Source organism: Dermacentor albipictus, chromosome 7 (genome assembly GCF_038994185.2).
Source record: "Dermacentor albipictus isolate Rhodes 1998 colony chromosome 7, USDA_Dalb.pri_finalv2, whole genome shotgun sequence".
NCBI classification, from domain to species: domain Eukaryota; kingdom Metazoa; phylum Arthropoda; class Arachnida; order Ixodida; family Ixodidae; genus Dermacentor; species Dermacentor albipictus.
In genome coordinates this window covers 124,021,648-124,042,359 of record NC_091827.1, presented here as the reverse complement: position 1 = coordinate 124,042,359, position 20,712 = coordinate 124,021,648, and the positions used below count along the sequence as shown (strand labels likewise).

Here is a 20,712-nt window from a genome sequence, read left to right as displayed (position 1 = left end):
CGATCACCGACTCCATCACGGCCTGAGCCGCCCGGGATGGACACGGACAACGAGGGCAGCTCGTGGGAGACGGCGGATGAATGCAACGATCGTCCCGTTACCGCGAAAAGGATCGCACTAGATCCCGCAAGACCCGAGAGCAAACAGGGATGCGGCCGTTACGAGAAACTACAGAAACGTGTAGACAACATCGAGAAGAGCCTCGAGGAAAGTTTTACAAAACAGACGGCTCATATGAACGAAATGTTCAGTAACGCGCTAGCTAAGCTCTCTGAACAAATAACACAAATGTTCGCCGCGCACTTGGCGCGCACAGACGACATAGAAGCGAGGCTATCGCCAGCTGCAGGCAGACCAATCAGAACAATGAGCAAGCCGTACGCTAGACAGCAACAACACAATCAGCAGCAGCAAAACACACTTACAGACGTAGAGATTCAACCGCAGGTGCAACCGCAGCAGCAACCAAGTCGCCTCGATGGTGACGGGTTAAATTAAACGCAGGCATCACCGTGGCTACACACGCAACGAAGCACACTAACACTGGGAAACAACAATACACAATCTGGCAGTGGAACTGCCGGGGCTACAGGAGGAAGCGGGGTAATCTCCAGCAATTCATACGCAGCCGTGAGACTAAACCGGACGTGATCCTTTTACAGGAGACAAACCATCTGGTTAAACTTGCCGGCTAGAAAGCCATAGACGCGACCGCGACGGAGAACAGGCAAAGAAGGAAACGAGCTACACCCCGCGTGGCGGGTGGCGCTAGGCCGGGGGCGATGGTGCCGCGCCGGCCGTCTCCCCCGCCACGCCCGTTGCCGGTCGCCGCCGTGCTCGTTCGACGTAATGGCACTGTGGCGCAGCGAGAGCTTGCCTGCGTTAATATACCTCACGTGTTCGTAGAATTAATCCCTAAGAGCGGCCGAGGACTCTTCGTCCTTAACGTGTATAGTAAACCCACGCTGCAGCACAGATTCGGGGAACTACTGCGGGGCGCACGCGCGGCTTCCGGCGGCGAGCCTCTACTTGTTGCGGGCGACTTTAACGCACCCCATGGAGCCTGGGGCTACACCCGAGAAACACCCAAGGGCAAACACCTTTGGGAAGACTCGCAAGACCAAAGGCTTGCACTGATCGCGAATCCCGCCGATCCTACAAGCAGAGGGAACAGCGTGAGTGCCGATACGTTACCAGACCTTGCGTTCGTTTCAAATGTTACAACAGCGCACTGGCAAAATACGCAGGAAGATTTGGGGAGCGACCACGCGCTGATCGAGATCACGATAGGCACGGGCCCGAGCGGTCGTGGTACTAACCCTGAGGGCAAAGGTCGTAAGCTCAAACTCGTGAAGTGGGATATGTTCCGCAAGAAGCGAGAAGAAGCGGGGCGAGGCGACGAGCCGATTACGGACATAGATGAGTGGACCGAGACCCTCAAAAGGGACGTAGGCGCAGCAACTAGCGATGTTCCGCCCGAAGCGAACCTCGAAATAATTGACAGTAGGCTCCTACACATGTGGGAAGCAAAGCGAGCCCTCCTAAAGAGATGGAAATGCCAAAGACATAATAAGGCGTTGCGCAAACGCATAGCACAATTAGACAGAGGCATCGAAGAACACGCACTTCAGGTATGCAGGGCACAATGGGAAGACACGTGCAACGGCCTCGAGAGGCAGATGACCGGGGCGAGCGCTTGGCGCCTTTTTAGACACCTATTAGATCCGGAGGAGACTCGGTCCGCTCAAGGCCACAAGACTCGTAGACTAGTCAGAGATTATAAAGGTGATAACTTCCTCGACGCAATACGTGACCGTTATTTTAAGAAGGCTGAAAGCATCCAGCACGCCGAGTACGACGGCATCACAAACGAGAAACTGGACGCGGAATTTAGCGAATCGGAAATTCGGATAGTCCTGTTCGAACTCAACACTCCATCGGCGCCCGGCCCAGACCGGGTTACCAACAAGACTCTCCGCAACCTAGACGACGAGTCAATCTCCCGACTCGCGGCCTACGTCAATGAGTGCTGGCGAGAGGGTTCGATTCCCGCAGCGTGGAAACGGGCCCGCGTTATCATGATTCCTAAACCTGGCAAGCAAGTTACGCTCGATAATCTAAGACCGATTTCACTTACGTCTTGCGTCGGCAAAGTCATGGAACACGCAGTTCTCACCCGCGTGACAGACTTTCTCGAAGATCATGACGCGTTCCCGCACACCATGCTAGGATTCCGCCGCAACCTCTCCGCACAGGACGTATTGCTTCAGCTTAAACACCAGATCGTAGACGACACTACCAGCTCCACTAAGGCGATTCTAGGCTTAGATATTAAAAAGGCCTTTGACACCGTTAAGCACGAATCGATCTTAAAAACAATTAGAACATTAGGACTAGGCCAAAGAATGTATAATTACGTTAGAGATTTCCTCGCGGGCAGGCGCGCATGCGTCGTCGTCGGCGACGAGGAATCGCCGGAATTTGAGACGGGTCCGTGCGGCACGCCGCAAGGATCCGTCATATCACCATTACTCTTTAATTTAGTTCTACTTGGTCTACCCGAGAAATTAACAGAAATATAAGGATTACATCACAGTCTCTACGCGGATGACATCACCCTCTGGGTTCCCAGGGGAGGATGTGACGGTCACGTCGAGCGAATGCTACAGGCAGGAGTAGATGCGGTTCAGAATTACTTGCGTGGAACGGGCCTCGAGTGCTCGGCTACCAAGTCCGAAGTCTTACTCTACAAACCCACAAGGAGAGGTCGTAAAACCCTGCGCGAAGAGGAACGGGAATATTCGAAAATACGCATCACATTGGCAGATGGTACTCCCGTACCGCACGTAGAGAAAATTAGAATACTAGGGTTACACCTGCAGGCAAACGGCCATAACGGAGAGACGGTGCGAATACTTCGTCGTTCGGTAGATGACACGATCCGACTCTTGCGTCGCATCACGAATAGACGCAATGGTATGCGTGAAGAGTGCGCGATCCGTCTCGTGCAGGCGTACGCGATAAGCCGCATAGCGTGTGTTGCCCCCTACCTGAGGTGGATCGGGTCCGAAAAAAACAAACTCGAATGCATGATCCGAAAGGCTTTCAAGAGGGCGGTCGGCGTTCCACTCAACGCGAGCACCGACAAGTTTCTTGAGCTCGGAGTTCACAACTCCCTTAACGAGTTAATCGAGGCGCACGACATTGCACAATACGAACGCTTATCGAGGTCAAAGGCAGGTCAATGCATCCTAGAGTCGCTCAGCATCGCGTACCACACCCAGCATGGTTGCGAACAGGCGGTTCCCGCCTCTGTTCGCAACCGCCTGATCATCCCGCCGCTTCCCAAGAACATGCACCCGACGCACCACGCCGGGAGACGCAACAAACGAGCAAGCGACCTACAGAAGAAGTTCGGTAACAGCAACGAGGCGGTATACATAGACGCGGCTCCATATGGAGGAGGGAGAAGCGCACACGCAATAGCGGTTGTAGACCGCTCGGGTAGGTGCCTCGCGAGCGCCACGGTGACCACGGGACACACGGAGGCGGCCGAAGAAGCCGCGATAGCCCTAGCACTCGTCGCAGTGCCGAACGCTGCGATCATGATCAGCGACTCGCAGGCGGCAATCCGCGGCTTCGCGCGCGGTCGTGTCTCGCGGGAAGCGGCCCGCATACTCCAAATTTCTGACGACGGCGACTCGTCATCGCCCTCGCAACGCCAAAATTCTACGGTCTTCCTCCTCTGGACCCCGGCACATACCGATGTTCCGCTCGCGGGCAACGAGGCGGCCCACGCCACGGCTCGAGGTCTCACACGCCGAGCCGCCGCTGATTATGTGGCCGCCTCCGCCCCCGAGAGCGGGGCATCGGATCTGCCGGATCGGGACACTACAACAGAAACACAACAAGAAGCACACTGGGCGTGGGGCGATCGCCTAACCACGTTCAGAGACCTCACCCAACACTACAGACTCGAAAGACGCACATTCCCGCCACCGCACGACAAATTGAACAGGAACGAGGCCGTAACGTTACGCTTGCTCTAAACACACACCTACCCTAGCCCCGCTATCTTACACCACTGCTATCCGCGTTTATATTCAACAGACGCGTGTAAAACATGCGGACAGAGAGCAACGCTGCGACACATGCTCTGGGAGTGTGCCGGCAACAACGGTAATCAGACCAGCTCCGTTGGCGACGCGTCCATAATCGCGGCCGTTGCCAGGGTGGGAGAAGGCTCGAGCTCGCTTCTTCCCGACGCCGCCCCGGATGCGGGAGCCACCGGGGACCTTCTACGTAGGCGTCGCCGCTGCTGGGAGGCGGCTATCAGAAGTTCAGAGCTGGCAGACCAGCTCTGGGCCGTCCGGCAAGCCGAAGATGCCGCTCGAGTCCAAGAACTTCGAGCTGTCACCTGAGGCCACCACAGCAAGCACTGCCGGACTATTCTTTATTAAAGTTTCTTCTTCTTCTTCTTCATCCCGCATTTGCTGCGGGATGATAACAGGTCAACAATTAGGCTGCCGCTGTATCAGGGTGTCTACCAAGTTGACATTTCCAAATTCCCTGAGTTTTCCAGGTTTTCCCTGAGTGGCTTCGTAAAATTCCCTGAGTGACAGAGAACTTCGTTTTATTTCAAGACGGGCTGACACCATGTCACCTGATGCTGTTACTCTCTAGTATCTTAAAAACAAAACAAAAAAAAACTACTTAATCGAGTTTCAATAGTAAGGAGCGGTGTAAAGAAAACAGAAGGAAAGGGTTAGTGAAATGCATAGCAAATAAAATACCTTCGAAAAAAAGGTAATATCCATTGCAAATCGACTTGAACATTCTAAAATACGAACAAAAAGAAGATACATATTAAAAGCAAATATTTTCAATATGAGCTACTTTTATCAATTGATAGCAAGCTCATTCGTATGAGGCCAGAACTTTCACACAAGTGATATTCTCTCTCGCAACAGCTTTTTAGTAAACCTGAACTGTCCTCACATATTCTCAGCGCACGCACAACGCACTCAGGCGTTGTGTGCATGCTGAGTTTTTAAAGAGTTTATTTTGTTTGCTCAAGGGGCACCTGCATCTCGGCATCAGCCAACACTATTTTTTTGTGCAAGCTCAAGCTCCTTCAAAGAAGCAGTGGCACGCTTCCTTTCCCGTTCATTCTTCAATGCTTAGGTCCTTTCTGTTCTTGTCTTCCTTCTGCCGTGCGTTTGCCCTACAGACTATTTGAAACATCCTCTTGGTCAGTTGTACAGTCAACGTCCGATTTCTCAGACTCCCTAGGGGCCGCAAAAATGTCCAAAAAATAGGGCAGTTCGAAAAAATGAATGCATGTATTTTACTGCCCCTCACCAGGCCCCATAACAAATTTTGCTTATGCGGTGGAAGTTGTTACGTGTCCTCTAGGGAGCGTTCTGCTCGCAAAAAGAAATTTCAAATTGGCTCATTAATAGCCAAAGAAATATTTTAGTGCTGCGAACCCATGATTTAAGGAGGTGAGCTCCACTGCGAAGCAAGACACTCTCTTCACTCGCCCCATCTAACCTCCTTCCCTGCATTCTCCCACACAGGACCTTGAGGATCGCGTGACACATACAAGGGCCCCCGGGAGCCTTCATTTTTTTCCTCCTCGCTCTTTTTTTCTTTTCTTTTGTGACAATGCGCACTTGCACTGATGGTGTCGCGCGCGAGCTGTTGTGATTGTCTTGTTTCGCGCAGCGCACGATTTTGCGCGCTGTGTACGAGGACACCTGACTAGCTGTGCAAATCAGTGCTACACGAAAACTGAGGCAGACAAGCAGATCACAGAGCATGATCCCGCGCTTTTGGTGTCTGTGCAGGTGATTGCACGACGTGGGAACAAGCAGATGAAACAGAAGTGCATCTCTCTAGCTGCGGTATGAAGTGAAACAAAAACATGCAGACATTCAGTTTGTGTGTTTTATTATTTCTCTAAGCTTTACTTCGTCTATTCAAGCAATATATTATACAAACAACAGATCCTGCCTTGAATACCTAATTCATGAAGTCACGTGTCACAACGAGCGACGTCACAGTGCAAACATGTGTACATAGGCGCACTAGCATGTGTACGTCATCCTCTGGCTTGGTGCGCAGCGGCCGCAAGGAAAAACGGCGTTCGGTTTGAACTTTCAGGTCTTTCCGCGGTGCGTAGCGATGTAATACTTTGCAAACGCGACTGTTATCACACAATGAATGCTCTGCGCTTGTCAGCTCACAATGGCCAGACCTGGTGTGGGTCCTTTTGGACTCAAATCGCCACAGGCACATCCGAAAAAGCTCTGAATGCCTGCCAGTATACTTATTAGACATATTGGTGCTCGTACTATGACAGGAGACCGCGGGTGCACGCGTGTCTAATTAAGGAATACATACTTTGTACAGTGACTATTGCCCCTTTCCACACTTGTTATGTTTCACCGCGTAGCACTATTGTATTAAGGCGAAGCTGACTTTCGGGAACCGGCATTATGCAACGCGTCGTGCTTCACGAGCTTCGAAGACAATTACGAAAACGACAAAGGCGGAGTCGATGATAATTCTGACAGCGGCGAATTGTTTTAATGAAAAACACGGCGTCGAATAGCAAGAAGCTCGGTAGCGAACGTCGAAGCAGCTAGGCCTAGTGTTGCCGCGGTGGTGGCTACTGCTGCTAGCGGACCTGCGTGCGAGAGAGCCAGTTCGAGGCGGCGAGGTAATCAAAATGGCGGCAGTGGTGGCTTTGATTAATGCGATTTCTGACCTGCGGTCACGGTAAAAAGTCCGGAAAATCGGATGGCGAAGGGTTCTTGCGTCCGGAATTTCAGATGTTCTTATACACTGACTCTTTGGGGTAGGTGATGGCGCCGCAAAGCTGTCTGAATTATCGGGCGTCCGGAAAGCCGGTGTGGTATAGTGTCGCCCCCTGTCAGATCTATGTGTCATCGCACATGTATGTTTTGTAGTTGTTTGGCTAGATGGCGCACCCCCCTTCTGTCATGTGGCGAGCATTGGACCAATTGGGAGGTGCCATCCGGCGTGTGAACCCTTTATTAGCAATAAACGGCCGAGGGTGGCCGAGTCTTCGTTCCGGTTTTCAACGGGAGCAGTTCGCTCCGCGTCTCCTTTACTGCGCCGGCGTTAGCCGCGCGTTCGCTGGTCGGGGCCCCCCGCTTGCCTGCCGCTGCCGACACAACAGCCGGTCGTTGACTGTACACTGGCAACTCCTCCAGCCGACAACACGGCGTCAAAGTAGATTCTTCACGATTTCTCTCTGTTACTCGAGCCAGCAATACCGCGACTTTCGTTCTCTTTCAAAAAAATTACACCCAATTTTCCCTGATACAAGCACAAATTTCCTGAGTTTTCCCTGAGTATTTCCAACCTATTCAAAATCCCTGAGAATTCCCGGTTTTCCCGGTTAGTAGACACCCTGCTGCATGTAGTGCGGGACACCAAAACAAAACTGGCGGCCGGCGGAGCAAGCCGAACGCGCCGAACGCGATTTTTTTTCTTCTCGTGAGTACATTACGTGCATTGAAACAGTTTCTTCCATATCAGTAATGAATAATATTGTTAATATCGGCAAGTTTGCGGCAATAACGTAGCCATGTCCACTTTGAGGGGACAGAAACAGATGGGCGGGCTTAGCTGCCAGTGACACAGGAACACATGGCGGGCATGCTCCGGAAACTGCGGCATTTGTCTTAATTCACTACTATCCTAATATGGCAGGTTTTCGCTAAGGGTGGGCGTTAGCTGTGTTACAAGCGTCGGCCTATGAATGAGGTACACTTCTTATGTATCAGTGTAAACGTGGCTGCTATCGTTGTCGCTCATGATTTGTTGCGTGCCCACAAGTGAAGACGAGAAGAATCGAAAGGCGCCTTTTTTATTGTTGTTGACCACAACCATTATAAAGCCTACACATGATAAAGGCAAGTTTGGTTGTAGCTTTCTTTTCTGTCATGGAAGTGCGGAAAGTGATGAAATGAATGAAATGGGGCATCTGCTTAAAAATTTTTGGTGCGTGGAGACCACTTGGTTTGTCTTGGAGACGTTGGCGTAGCATTCGACAGATGGTAAACGCGATCACTATTAGGTAGACTTGGCACACAACGCCCTACGGCAAAAGGAACCGCAGGGCGTGAGAGGATCTTATTGCACTTGGGCTCGATACGGAAGATGACGGCGATGGCGGAAATTCACCTGGAATGTCCCTACAATTGTTATCGCAATAACATCAAATAATTACAAACAGAAAGAGAAAAGGAAACAGAAAAAGCAAAAGAAAATGGTAATGTGGCAACACCTAGAATCTTTGACCGTTCAGACAAAAAAAAAGGGGGCCGAATTAGAAACGATGGTAATCTCCCGCCGGCCTACACAAGATGCCCGAACAGATTACTCAAGCAAACTTAAGCTCGATGATTTTGAGCCTTTTAGCTTAGTGAACATTGCATTCTGTGTGAAAGACAAGATGTCAACCCTATTGATGGCACCGGTTTGATCAACATTGTTTTTTTCTGTCTTATAATAAGAATTTACTTCCAAACCATATGACATGTTGTCGAATTATCAATTTAAATATTACCCAATTCTTTGACAACTGCTGCTGTCATGCACCACCAAAGGGGCTCAAGAAGTTCTTGTTCCGAATGTTCACCTCTGCCATCGGCTTGATTTCAATGTGCAATTCCGAGCTGCCACTCTAGTTGACAGGCAATGCAAAAGGCTCCGATTATCTGTGAGGAAAGGGCTGTACTGACCTCGCATGCGGCTCTCCAGAGTGGATCCACCTCGAGGTGCTCGACGATCAGTTGGAGGTGATGGCGGCCTTCATAAAAACGGGAGGAGATCAGAGGTCGTTTCAACCAAGTGATCAGTGATTTAAGTTCTATGAACATGACAAAAAGGCACACACCGATCCTGAAAATCTGCACATACTAGGACCACAGCCAACAAATAGTGAAACTTTACTGCAAAAATACTGCCCTTTCCATTCAAAACTGTCCCTACCGAAAACTAACCTTTTAAGCACACGTTGCAGAGGTGGTAGGCAGATGCAACTATATGCATGCTGCTGCCTCTACCACTTTCAGAAATTCCTGGCTGAAAGACTGTTCACTATCAGTCCTTAATTGGCTAGACTGGCACTCGCCCATGTTTTAAGACTTTTTTCGGACTCTGAATCGTGCAGAGCCTGAAAAGCTTTTAGCTTCCCTACCCTTTAGGGGCTCTTAAGTATTCTGTCAATATGAAGTAGAAGGCTTGCGGTGCCCTTCTGTGTATCAAGGTTGAGAAGATGACATGAGCACCCCAGAATGGCAATATTTTTATGCACTTTCTCAAGAATGGCAGAAACTACATTTAACAATCTAATCATAACTGGGCCATTATCACATATTATGCTGATGCAGTTGCGAAGTGGTATTGGGGGCGAGGACTCATGGAGTTGCCATCTGTCGGAAGGGCCTCCCTTGCGTAGTATGAGGGATCACGTGGCGCGCTCCTCACAGGTTTCACTTACGACGCTCAATAAGAACACCACGCGGCAGCCCACCTGGACATTTCTGTAAGTGCTCTTAAAATGAGGGAAGTTTTTTTACTGCCGAAATAATAATCTTGGACAAACTGAAAGCACAGAATCCTTTACAGACGCTATCCCTTTACCGAATCACTGCGCGTGGTCGTCACGATGGAGTCTCCCGAACCGGCTTCCTGCGTGAAAGCTAGGCAAACACTGAGAGAAAACTATGTGAAATATGTTCTTACAGTGTCTGTAAATGGAGCATAACAAAATGAAGCCTCAGTGCAGCGATCGCACGGGTTTGCAGCGACCGACTGCGCATCTGCATGCATGTCCGTGCACTGTTTCGCTTTCGCTGCTTGCGCATTTTTGCACTGTGCCGTGAGCTTTAGACCGCAGAATATGAGAATTTGACAGCATACACAAGCAACTATTGTTGAGTGGATGCTATCAGAGCTGTTGAAAAATAATTGTGTTATAGAGACTTCAACACCTACAGCGATTGTGATGTGCCGTTGCGGAGAATCGATCTTCTTTTTCCCTCTAAAGCCTTGGACGTTTCAATATCATTTCTCAAATTGCATTGCACTGTATGTTTATCGGTCTTCGCAGCATATGATTTCCCGCTGTTTCTTTTTCGCAATCCAGTGCATTAATTCATAACACAAACATGACCATATGCCATGCTTTTTTTAAATGTGCTTCTTACCGCTCCCTTTCCATTCCAGTGAACTTGCCAGTATCTAGCATCGACAAGTTCATAGAGTGAACTGTCATGAAATTAGTCGGGCAGCGGGCACGGGCGAGCGTCTCAGTGCACGTTTTCTGCTAGTCACCGAACATCCCAGACCCAGCACCATAGCAGAAATCTTCCTCGCGTCTGTACTTGCTGCATACCCGCGTTGTGGCGGACGGTTGTTTGCCGGTTCTAAGTTTCACGAGCCAAGCTTCATGCAGCTTCTTGTCCTGCGGCTACGTGTGAATAAGGCTGACATCGGGCTCCGTTGCATAAATCCGGCACTGCAGCACCGAGCAGAAGCCTACCATGCTGCACGCCTCCAAAGGCAGTCACTACCTATTATAGCGGTTTTAAATGTTGTCAAGCAGACACCCAAGGTGGGAAAGCCTCACCACTTAATCAGAACCACAGCGCAGATGGCACTTTAAACTTTCGTTTTCAGCTCGCTTCGGCGCTTCCGAAGCAGCAGACGCGGCTGCTGTGTCCACGTGATCCTTCATGCCACGTCATGCCCACGGTGGCGCCAGCTTTTCCAGTGGTGGAGCTCGCCCCCAATACCATTCTTGTTCAGCATGTCCAAAATGAGGGTACCAATAATAAGACCAGCGGTGTCATGTTTCAAAGCGGGCATTGCCAACCAGGTGGCGCAAAAATCCTATCAGAAAGTGTCACAACAATTGGGTAGAGTCTGGCACCACTGCGGGTATCATTGCTACCATCCATACCACGGAGGAAGGAAACTAAGGAGAGGCCCTACCCCCTCCGCGCGCTAGGAGAAAAGTGTGGCGGAAATGACGTATAGGTTCTCATTTTTTTTTGCTGCAAGGCCACGCCTTTTGGGCCACAATGGCGGCGTTGTTCTGATTTTTTGCGCGCTCACACGTGTTTCTCTGGTAGGTTTCGTGCCGTGGCAAAGGCGCTGTGTGGGCGGGTTTGCGTTAGTCACCGTGTCTTGTTGCGCTGTGTTACCTGCACCGTGCTCTGCCGGATGTTGCGCGATACCACGCGCAGCGCGGCGTGGTTTCGCGAAAGATGTAAACAAGAGAGGAGGGTGGCACAAAAGGCGGAGCACCGCCATGAGCAACGCCAACTTCCGGCTTCACTTTTGCTTCACAAAGAGTGACGTCAGGGCTTCTCCTTAGTTTCCTTCCCCCGTGATCCATACCAATGAAAAACGGTCTAAAATGAAGACATCTAATGACTTGTTTTGCCGATGATATTGTTCTATTCAGCTACAATGCAGACGAGTTACAACAAATGACTGAGGACTGTTGTAGTTCGTCGGAAGCCGCAGAAGAACCACGATGACAGTCACGGTCACAACGAAACATGACCCATTTATTCAGAGGCATGTATATATACACGTGACACCAGTGGCAGCGTGTAAGGGCAAACAGAAACTGGAACTGATATACTACATATCCTTACACGAACAGGGTAAGTAATAGTTAGTAGATTAGTATTCTTATACAGATATACAGTATTTACAAAAATTTACAAATATCTGCAACCATACATGGCATGTGCCCTTCACTATAATACTGCATGGAACAACTATGCAGCACGGCCTAGAACAGCAATACAAAAAAAAATGGCTGTGGCTTAGCTAAGGTTAAGCCCAGGATGCGAAGCATACTAGCCTTTATTTTAGTTGTTGAACCACTGTTTAGCCTGGTGAACTGCTGTTGCTTGGCTATATTTGGTTCGGCTAGACGAAGAAACAACTCATGCGTTACTCTGCTTCGCCTTCAAGAGTGGAACGCGACAGCATTCCCGTCGACCTGCCAAGGGGTGTAAGACAATGGGCTACGGCGCAGCGACTATGCGCCCCGCATTGGACGCGGTGAGCGTCGAGCAACGCAGCGTTTGGCACGGCAACGAAATGTGCGCCTGAGCAAGCGACGCACGCCTGAGCCTTAGAAACAGCTCGTTTCTAAGGCAACACCGCATTCACTAGAGGCGCTTTTGTACCGCTTTGAAGCATCGTAGTCGTGGCCCAGTGGTAGCGTCTTCGTCTCACACTCGGGAGACCCTGGTTCGATTCCCACCCAGCCCATCTTGCAAGAGTTGAGCCTAGAAATTTCGTTGTCGCGCCGAACGCTGCATTGCTCGACGCTCACCGCGTCCGATCAAAGCCACCTAGAAAATGTCTAGCAGAGGCAAGCGCAGCTGCTTATATACCGCCGCGACGCCGCGAGCGACGGCGCGAGTTGGAGCCCTGTTTCTCCTCTGTCGTGACGTCACGGTGTCACGTGGTATGGCATGGGGTCAAAGGTCATTGAAGGCAACACCGCCGCGCCTGAGGAGCTGGGTTGTGCGCTCGTAATATGCTTCGCATAAAAAGTTGCTCGCAGAGGGACGCAACCGTCTGCACACAGTTCATGCAGCACTCAAGTTCTCTGGCATTGCACCCATCTGCACCTAGCACACAAGCTACATGTGGTCCCGATATCGATCTGGAGGCCTGTTCCTCGGCGGTTGGACCCGATGCTGAAGCACAGGGTCCTCCGACACAGCTGGCGTTGGAGCTCGTAGTGTGGTCAGGCTTCGGGTTGAGCTGTTGAGGTGTAATCGTTGGGTTGCTGAGGTGGAGACGATGAAGTCGTGGGTTTGGAAACAGAATCATGCTGCAGATTCCATGTGGCTGAAGCTGCAGGTACCCTGGATAGCTTCGAGGCGCTCCAGGTACGTCCATCACCAAGCCAAAATGATTATGGACCTTGCCGATGGACTACGTTCCTCGGGTGGCTAAACGTGAGGTTTCCCGTAACCAATATTTTAAGTTTTTTAATTCTGTAGTCACCAACAGACACTGTTGACTTCTTCACGCCCCTGCGACGGTCTATGTACTCTTTGCTGTAGCCTTGTTTACATTTAACTCGTTGGCACAGACGATGAAGTTCGGAAACAGGATCGCTGAAGAGAGCTGGTGACAGGTGACCCACAATGCCAGGGTGTGTTCTCGGTCACCGTCCGTGTGGGAGATCAGATGGTGCAACTCCCGTAGTGGCATGTGGTGTGCAGCGATATATGCCCAAACACTCGGTTACTGCTTGGCGAATCAGACGCTGTTCCAGCTTGGCAACCTGCAAAAAATTCTTGAAGACCCGGCTAAACCGCTCGACAAGTCCTCGGGCATTATCTTAGTTGGCCCGCCAGGCTCGGTGGCCTGCCATGCTTGGTAGGCAACATTGGGCACCGCACCCAATACACACCGACATCCACAGCTGATCGGCGGTCAGTCATCATTCATCACCACCACGCAGCAGAGTGTCTGTCTAATGGAGGGTGCCTCGAGCCCTCCCTCGTTCAGGAACCCGGGCAGACCGTGACACTGGTGACGAGGACCTACGGATTGTCCCACGCCGCCGCCCTGCCGCTGTACGGAAGGCTCGAGCCGTTCCAGGGAGATGGGTCCGCCTAGCCAATTTACGAGGAACAAGTCCACGTGTTTCCTAGGTATACTTTGTGGCACAAAATGTATTTCTTGAGAAGGGGCAGAAGAAAGGAAGACAGTGAAGCACCAAACTACCAGCTGTTTATTGACAGCCTGAACAAACGTATAGAAGAAAAGACAACTTCCGCTCATGCGCAGGGAGCCAAGGTGTGACAGAACAACGTGGTCATGATAACATACTTTGCATAAAGCACATTCCTGCGGAATATAATACGATAGATGTATTGCTGACACAATCAGACCCTTTCTTTTTAATGTAAAACGCTTCCAACAACTCCCTTGCAGTTTAGTCCCTAACTTTGCCAAGAATCAGTGCTTGTTCAAAGCATGGCGTACAACGACAGGCGTGCGCCGGAAGGTGCGCCTTGTCACACTTGCCGATACTATTAGCGTGCACCCTCAGTCTGTCATTAATACAACGTCCCGTTTGTCCGACGTATGACTTGCCGCAATCTAGGGGTATGGACGACCGCACGCCAAGTTTAGATGGATGGATGGATGGATGTTATGAGCGTCCCCTTTGGAACGGGGCGATGGGTTGTGCCACCAAGCTCTTGCTACCATACTGCCTAATATTCTACCTAGGTTAAACAATGAAAAAGACACAAAAAAACACTATGAACTACCACGCCCAAATTTTCTGATCCCCTATTGTGAACTGTGCTTTTGCACGTCTCCGTCTTTTGTCGTTTCCCTACTTTTCTTCCACCAATCCTCCAGTCGCCTCTTACTAATGTCTATTGCGGACATGTTTGCTTCACCACTACTCCCTCTGAACCCAAGGGCTTCAAGGAGGCCAGTAGTGCCTAAATCGACCGCTGGGTAGACGTCTTCACATTCTAATAAAACATGCTCCGTAGTTTCCCTAGCTTTACCACAGCAAGCACATGCTTCTTCTTCCTTCTTATATCTCGCTTTATAGGTGCGTGTTCTAAGGCATCCTGATCTCGCTTCGAAAAGTAATGAGCTTCCCTTTGAGTTATCATAAATGGTTTCTTTCCTGATTTCGTTTTTTCCTCTTAAGTAGTTACTCACAGCAGGTTTCTTTTCCATTGCCGCCACCCATGAGATTAATTCAGCTTCTCCGACTTTCCGCTTGACCTTTGTTGTTGTGTTGTCCACCCTACAGGCCGCATACTTTTTCATCATACTTTTTTTTCATACTTTTTAGTTTCATCCTAGACGCCAGCGCTCGTTTCTCCCCTGGCGGAACGAATTCACCTCTAACGGGTGTAGGTTTCCGCCGCCGCTTCCCTTCACGATCGCGCACGCGTTCAGTTCGCGCTGCACGCGAAACGTCTCGTGTTTGCCACGGCGCCTCTTCGGATGACCGGAAATTATTGTGTTGTTAACTGTCACGACAGCAATGTAAACACGAAAGGGTTGACGTCACCAGTGAAATTCTGCCGATTTACAAAAAAAGCAGACGACAGACATGGATTACTGCGGTGCCGCGAGCGAAGTAAACAACTGGCAAACGAAGCGAGCTCGTTCATTGGTCACTCCTGAGTGTATGATGGTTTTTATCCCACATGAGTTTAAGAATTTCTCGGTACATGATCCTTTTATTCATATAAAAACTTCAAGTTGTTCGACGAGCGCTTGTCCTGTCTTCTTTCTCGTGTTTCGTTTGTGTGTGCGCTGCCCAAGAATGGAAACCACTTCTGTCGTATACACTAGCTGTGGCCGAAGTTCACGCGTGCTAAGAAATTGAATATGTGCACGATGCATTGAACATGACCGGAGTTCATTGCCTCTTCACCACTGCACCGATCGATCGAGTTACTGGACGATACACGCCCGCGTCTTGGTCGCGCCAGCATTGCGGAAGCAGGAATGATTACTAATACATTCAATTTCCGTCTCTTGAGCACTGTTAAAAAATGGCCAAGCTGTCTACATTGCTGCCTCTATTCCATATTGTAGGGGATGTACTAGATAAAGTTTTGTGCGCATATCGTACTTGTGCTATGCCGCGATATATTTTGTTTATTTCCGCACAGTGTCGATGGAAGTCCGTTGTCGCCATCAGAGACAACACGGATTTGTAGCAAACATATTGTGAGAAACTGCAAAAATGACTTTAGCTCGTAAATGCCGTATGTATGTGCCGCATCGTATGTGCTGACGATTTTTCCGACGGCACATACGATGTCGTTTCCAATTACCTGCTCAGCGTCACTTACATGGTTAAGCAGACGCTGCCCTTTCGCCGCATTGCAGCCATAAGAATAATCGTCAAGCGTACCAATCTTCTTAGAGGCAAATAGAAGCGTGTACGGTCTGTTTCACACTTAGGGGAAAACTCGGTACGTATTGCATCGCGATGCGGCAAGCAATGGAGTCGTGCGGCAGCAGCAGCTCGAGCAGGCGCAGACGCTCGTGGGGCGGTCGTGATCTGCGTCGTCTGCTACAGGCGGCGTGCGCTGGCCGCATTGTCGGGAAGCGTGCTATCCCGTGCTGTCAGGGGCAGTGCACCGATTTCATCGGTACTGCGGGAACTGAGCTGATATTCTTTACTAAACATTGTGCGGCGCCAAACTATGAGCCTTCATTAGCGATAATGGAGTTCCACAAACATCTTTTGACAGCATGCTTCGTTTGTTCTTTCGAAAGGGTGGGGTACTGAGTGCGTGCACGTATATTTCTTCACTGTGTGTGCTACCGTAATAAGCAGCGACAAGACGCAACAAGATGTGCGCGCAACGTGCTCAGTCTTTGTTTGACTCGAAAGGAAAACAAAGCACTAAACAATGATAACTATGGGGGTCGAACACGATGGAACAAACGGATACGATTAAAGGAATGTTTTAGGTTAAGACAATGAGCTGGAAGTGATTTTTCTCGACAATCATTCACTACACCAGATAGACACTGCCCGCCGGCGGGGAATCAGACACGTCATGCTCGGAAGTTCAGTTAGTATCTCGTCATGTCCCCAGCGGCAGCGATGACAGCGCTCATCCTGGAAGGCAGTGAAGTGTAGAATGACTTGATCAGGGATGTGTTCATTCGCAGCACGTCTCAGTCACTGACGATGGTGGGTCGAAGGCTATCCTCGGGCGACTGATAGGGGGGATAGTGCGGCAGCAATACTTTCAACGAGCCCAAGAAATTTGAAATGATGTTGGCGCCCGGGGATTGAGGCGACCACTCCAAGAGAGTGACTGCGCGCTCTTCCAGCACTTCTTGCACAACACGAGCAGTGCGGATCGGCGACCTATCGCGTTATATAGTCGTCTTCCAGAAACGGGCCGTCAAGAATGTATGGAATCAGTACGTCGTCTATGACTGCCCTGCAGCGATGAACTTACCTTCGAGGCGTATCACTGTGCGTCGCACAACGCTTAGTAAAGAATACCGGCTCATTTCACGCTGTAACGATGAGATCGGCGCCCTGTAACTGACAGTAGACGGTTTCCCGGTAATGCAGCCAGCGCGCTCCGCCGTAGCAGACGACGCCGTTCAAGATCCCGCCCCTCGAGCACCTGCGCGAGCTGCTGCCGCCGCCTCACTCAAGCGCTCGCCGCATCGCCATGCAATGCGCTCCGAGTTTCCCCCTAAAAGTGAAACAGACTGCACATCACCCTTCGAATGAAATGTCCACGCGCACAGACGTAGGCACACACCGGTGGCATTTGCACATTTTTAAAATTTGGCTCCAGTTACGTGGGACACCCTGTATATATGTCTGCGAAACACCAGCAAGCGTCATCTGCGCAAGCCGTTTCGTACTCTGCATTGCTCAGTTTTTACCGCACTGCGACGATCACGACAATGATAACAATAACGATAGCGATTTGGTCACATTGGTCGTAATCCACGGTGTGAATGCAGTCGGTACTCAGTGGCGAGTTCCCGATTTGGTAATCGCAAGCGCATTCTTCGCAGGCGCGCATGACGCCGTTGGTTAACATGTCTCTCATCCTCGGCTGGCTGTTTCGGTGCGCTTTTCTTCTTTGGCTGACATCGGAGCCACCAGCCTTGCATTGGTAGGGAGCATTTAAGGAGAGAGGGATGTGGGGTGTCTGGCTCTCGCGGCGTTTTTCAGGCTCTGGCGACGGTTGTGTAGAGGCCGTTGCGTTGTATTGCCGGGGGGGAGGGGGCTCCGTGTCCCTCTCCTCCTTGCCTGGACGGGGTGGCCGCGGGTCATAAAACACTGTCGCTCTGCTGTCATCCCGCCCACACGAAGGTCAACAGGCTTTCGCCATTGGCTAACATTTTGGCGGGATTCGGGCCCTGCTTGCGTGCACTCCGCGTAAGCGCGCGCAAATCGGGTCCCGGGGAGACCACGTCGGGGCGTCTGAAGGTGCGTACGTGTTCCTCTCTGCCGGCGGCGGCCCCCTTTGTCCACCGCCGGCCGATGGTTACTTTGGCTCGTCGGGGTCCCGGCCTCAATAAAGCCCCTCAATTTTCCAAAAGTAGCGCCATTCTTAGATCTTTCCGCCACCCCGCTCACCCAGGCGCTTCCTCCTCCACTCCTCCTGTCGCCCCAGCCTCCTCCGCCCCCCATTGGCCAATCTGTGTCACGTGAAAGCAGGCCCCGCGCTTTTGTATATTTTTTTCTTTCCGGCGCAGAGCAGGCGCCGCGCTTTTGTATATCTTTTCTTTCCAGCGTGCTGCGACCCCCATTCTTGAGCCTGCGCGACGAAAGTACGGCAGGTGGTTTGAAGGAGCGCGGTAGTTTTATACAATGTGTTAGGGCCGAGTGCTTGATTGCGATGCCGTGCTGCTGCGCCTACGGTTGCCACAACAGACCCAGTGACGGCAAAAAGCTTTTTGCTTTACCATCCGCCGGGCGCAACGCAAAACAAAGAAAAGTGTGGATTCAGAAGATCGGGCGGGCTGACTTCGAGCAAGTGGCAAAGAACGCGCGGCTTTGTGAAGTAAGTGCCATGGCTCCTCCAACCTCTTCTTTTGACGCCCGTGTCAAAACGGGCTCGTGTCCAGTGCATTGGGGGCGCGTTAAAGAACCCCAGCTGGAAAAAAATTAATCCGGAGCCCCCATTATGGCGTGCCTTATGAGATCGTGGTGTTGGGATGTAAAACCCAAGAATCAACTTTTTTTCTGTCTTGTATGCCTTGACTGTTCCAGTTAACGCAACACTGCTTCCTTGTGAAAACTTACAACGCAAAAGAATACAGACGCACGTAGTATACAGAGATAAAATTAGCACTTCAACAAGAGTGTTGCTGGTGCCAATGAGGGGAGGGGGATAATTATTTTCTGAACCTCTTTCCAGTTGTCCCATCAAGTTCCTTCTTTTTTTTCTATCAAGTTCTAACCATTTGCACTGTAATAAATAAATAACGATTTCATATGCTGGTACGTTGTTCAAATTATCTATACCGCCTATGTGTGAAAACGTTGCTCATGGCCACCACAACCTGTGCATGAGCTACGTACATCTGTAAAAGGCGCGGAACAGAAACGGCCCTGCTGCCAGGCATTGCTGACCGCAGACAGTCGGAATCTCTCACGCGCCGGCCGAACAAAAGCATCCTGCAGGTACGTAAATTAACCTATGAAACCACGTGCATACTTTCACGCTGTCAAAACCTGAAACTCTGGTAATTACTCGCGTGTCTGAGCACACCGCGTGCTTGTGTCGTGTTTCAGCAACACGAACTTTCAACGTGCGCGCGCTTTACGCCTTAAATGCGCCTTGAATAATGGTGTTTTTCTCTATTTCTTCCGCAAATCCGACACGACATTCTTAAGGCCAGTTACCAGGGGCGTAGCCAGGGGGGGGGGGGCTTATGGGGCTTCAGCCCCCCCCGAAATTTTTTCGTGCTGTCATGTGCCGCCGACCAAAACAACTCCCGGCGCCAGAAATCATGCTCGATTTTGTCTAGAATGTCCTTAATTCACGCTCGAAAAGACATTTTAGCTCGAACATTGCTAAATCGGGCTGGATTTCGGGGCAACGCCCATGCATCGGGAGTCACATACCGTAACGCAAGGAGCCCCACCGGGCACGAAATTTCAAGGGCGTTTTGAAGGCGAGCGGGCTCGTCTGGGCATCTCGCGGAGGCCGCGGAATCTACGGAGCGCTTGGATTTCAATTCTGAAACGTTGTGGGTATAAAGTTCTCATAACATTTTGATGCGAAAGGTCCACTGACATTTTCAAAGTCGTGCTTTAGATTTTCAATTCCGGAACTTTCTGGGTTTAATGCTGTTGTAAACATTTGACGCCAAAGGTGCATCGACTTTTCTAAAGTCGTACATCGGGCCATACAACGAGACAAGCCAAATCAACACGCTATCAGACAAGTTGACAAAGCACGCAGCGAGGTCCGATGAGACAAAGCGTTGTGGTGGTTCATTTGTGCCCTCAGGTCACAGAAAAGAATATAAACATTTTTTTTTTTTCACCTGCGCCAAAGCATCCATGTCAAGACACTAAAGCCACCATTGTAAATATGTTCTTATTTATTTTTCTACCTAGACTTTTATTCGCGAGGATATATTGAGCCTCTTTCTCATTTCGTTTTCTTTTTTTTTTCTCGCAACCCGCGGTCTGCCGATCCAGCCAGAGCGCGTGCGTTTTTCTCGCGCTGCATCGATAACCGCGCGGCCCACTTGGATGCGCGTTTGTTCTTCTCTGGCCGACTGCATTTTCGCCTGGCAGAGTTTTGGACGCTTTCTGGCTAGCAGACGAGAAAAAGAAACAATGCATAGTCGCTCGCCGCCAGCACTGCGGGGACTCGATGGATTGCAACGCGTTCGCTTGAGCGCAACCTCTCCGGAAAATTTTGTCTCGCCGGTGTAGGATACTGAGCAATACGCGTATGGTTTTCTGTGGGCCAAGCGTCACACGTTTTCTTCGATATTCCTTCGGTAGCCACACTAGGTGCCCAAAGTAGGCATTCGATTGTAGCCAACATGCTTTCCTTTGCATTATTCTATTTCGCCGCCCCCCGCCCACAAAAAAAAAAAGAACACATTGTTGCGGCGCAGCAAATTTTCGCATGG

General features: G+C 50.5%; 1 protein-coding gene across 5 annotated transcripts in view; it reads right to left on the bottom strand.

Annotated features, from left to right (window-relative positions):
* The window catches only part of LOC139048145 (coiled-coil domain-containing protein 9-like), a 126,956-nt gene that overhangs the window by 23,202 nt on the left and 83,042 nt on the right, over positions 1–20,712 (bottom strand). For all 5 annotated transcript variants that reach the window (XM_070522668.1, XM_070522667.1, XM_070522666.1 and 2 more), the window contains one exon: positions 8,778–8,845. In XM_070522668.1, coding sequence (XP_070378769.1) covers positions 8,778–8,845 — 68 coding nt within the window. The remainder of the gene's footprint in view (positions 1–8,777; positions 8,846–20,712) is intronic.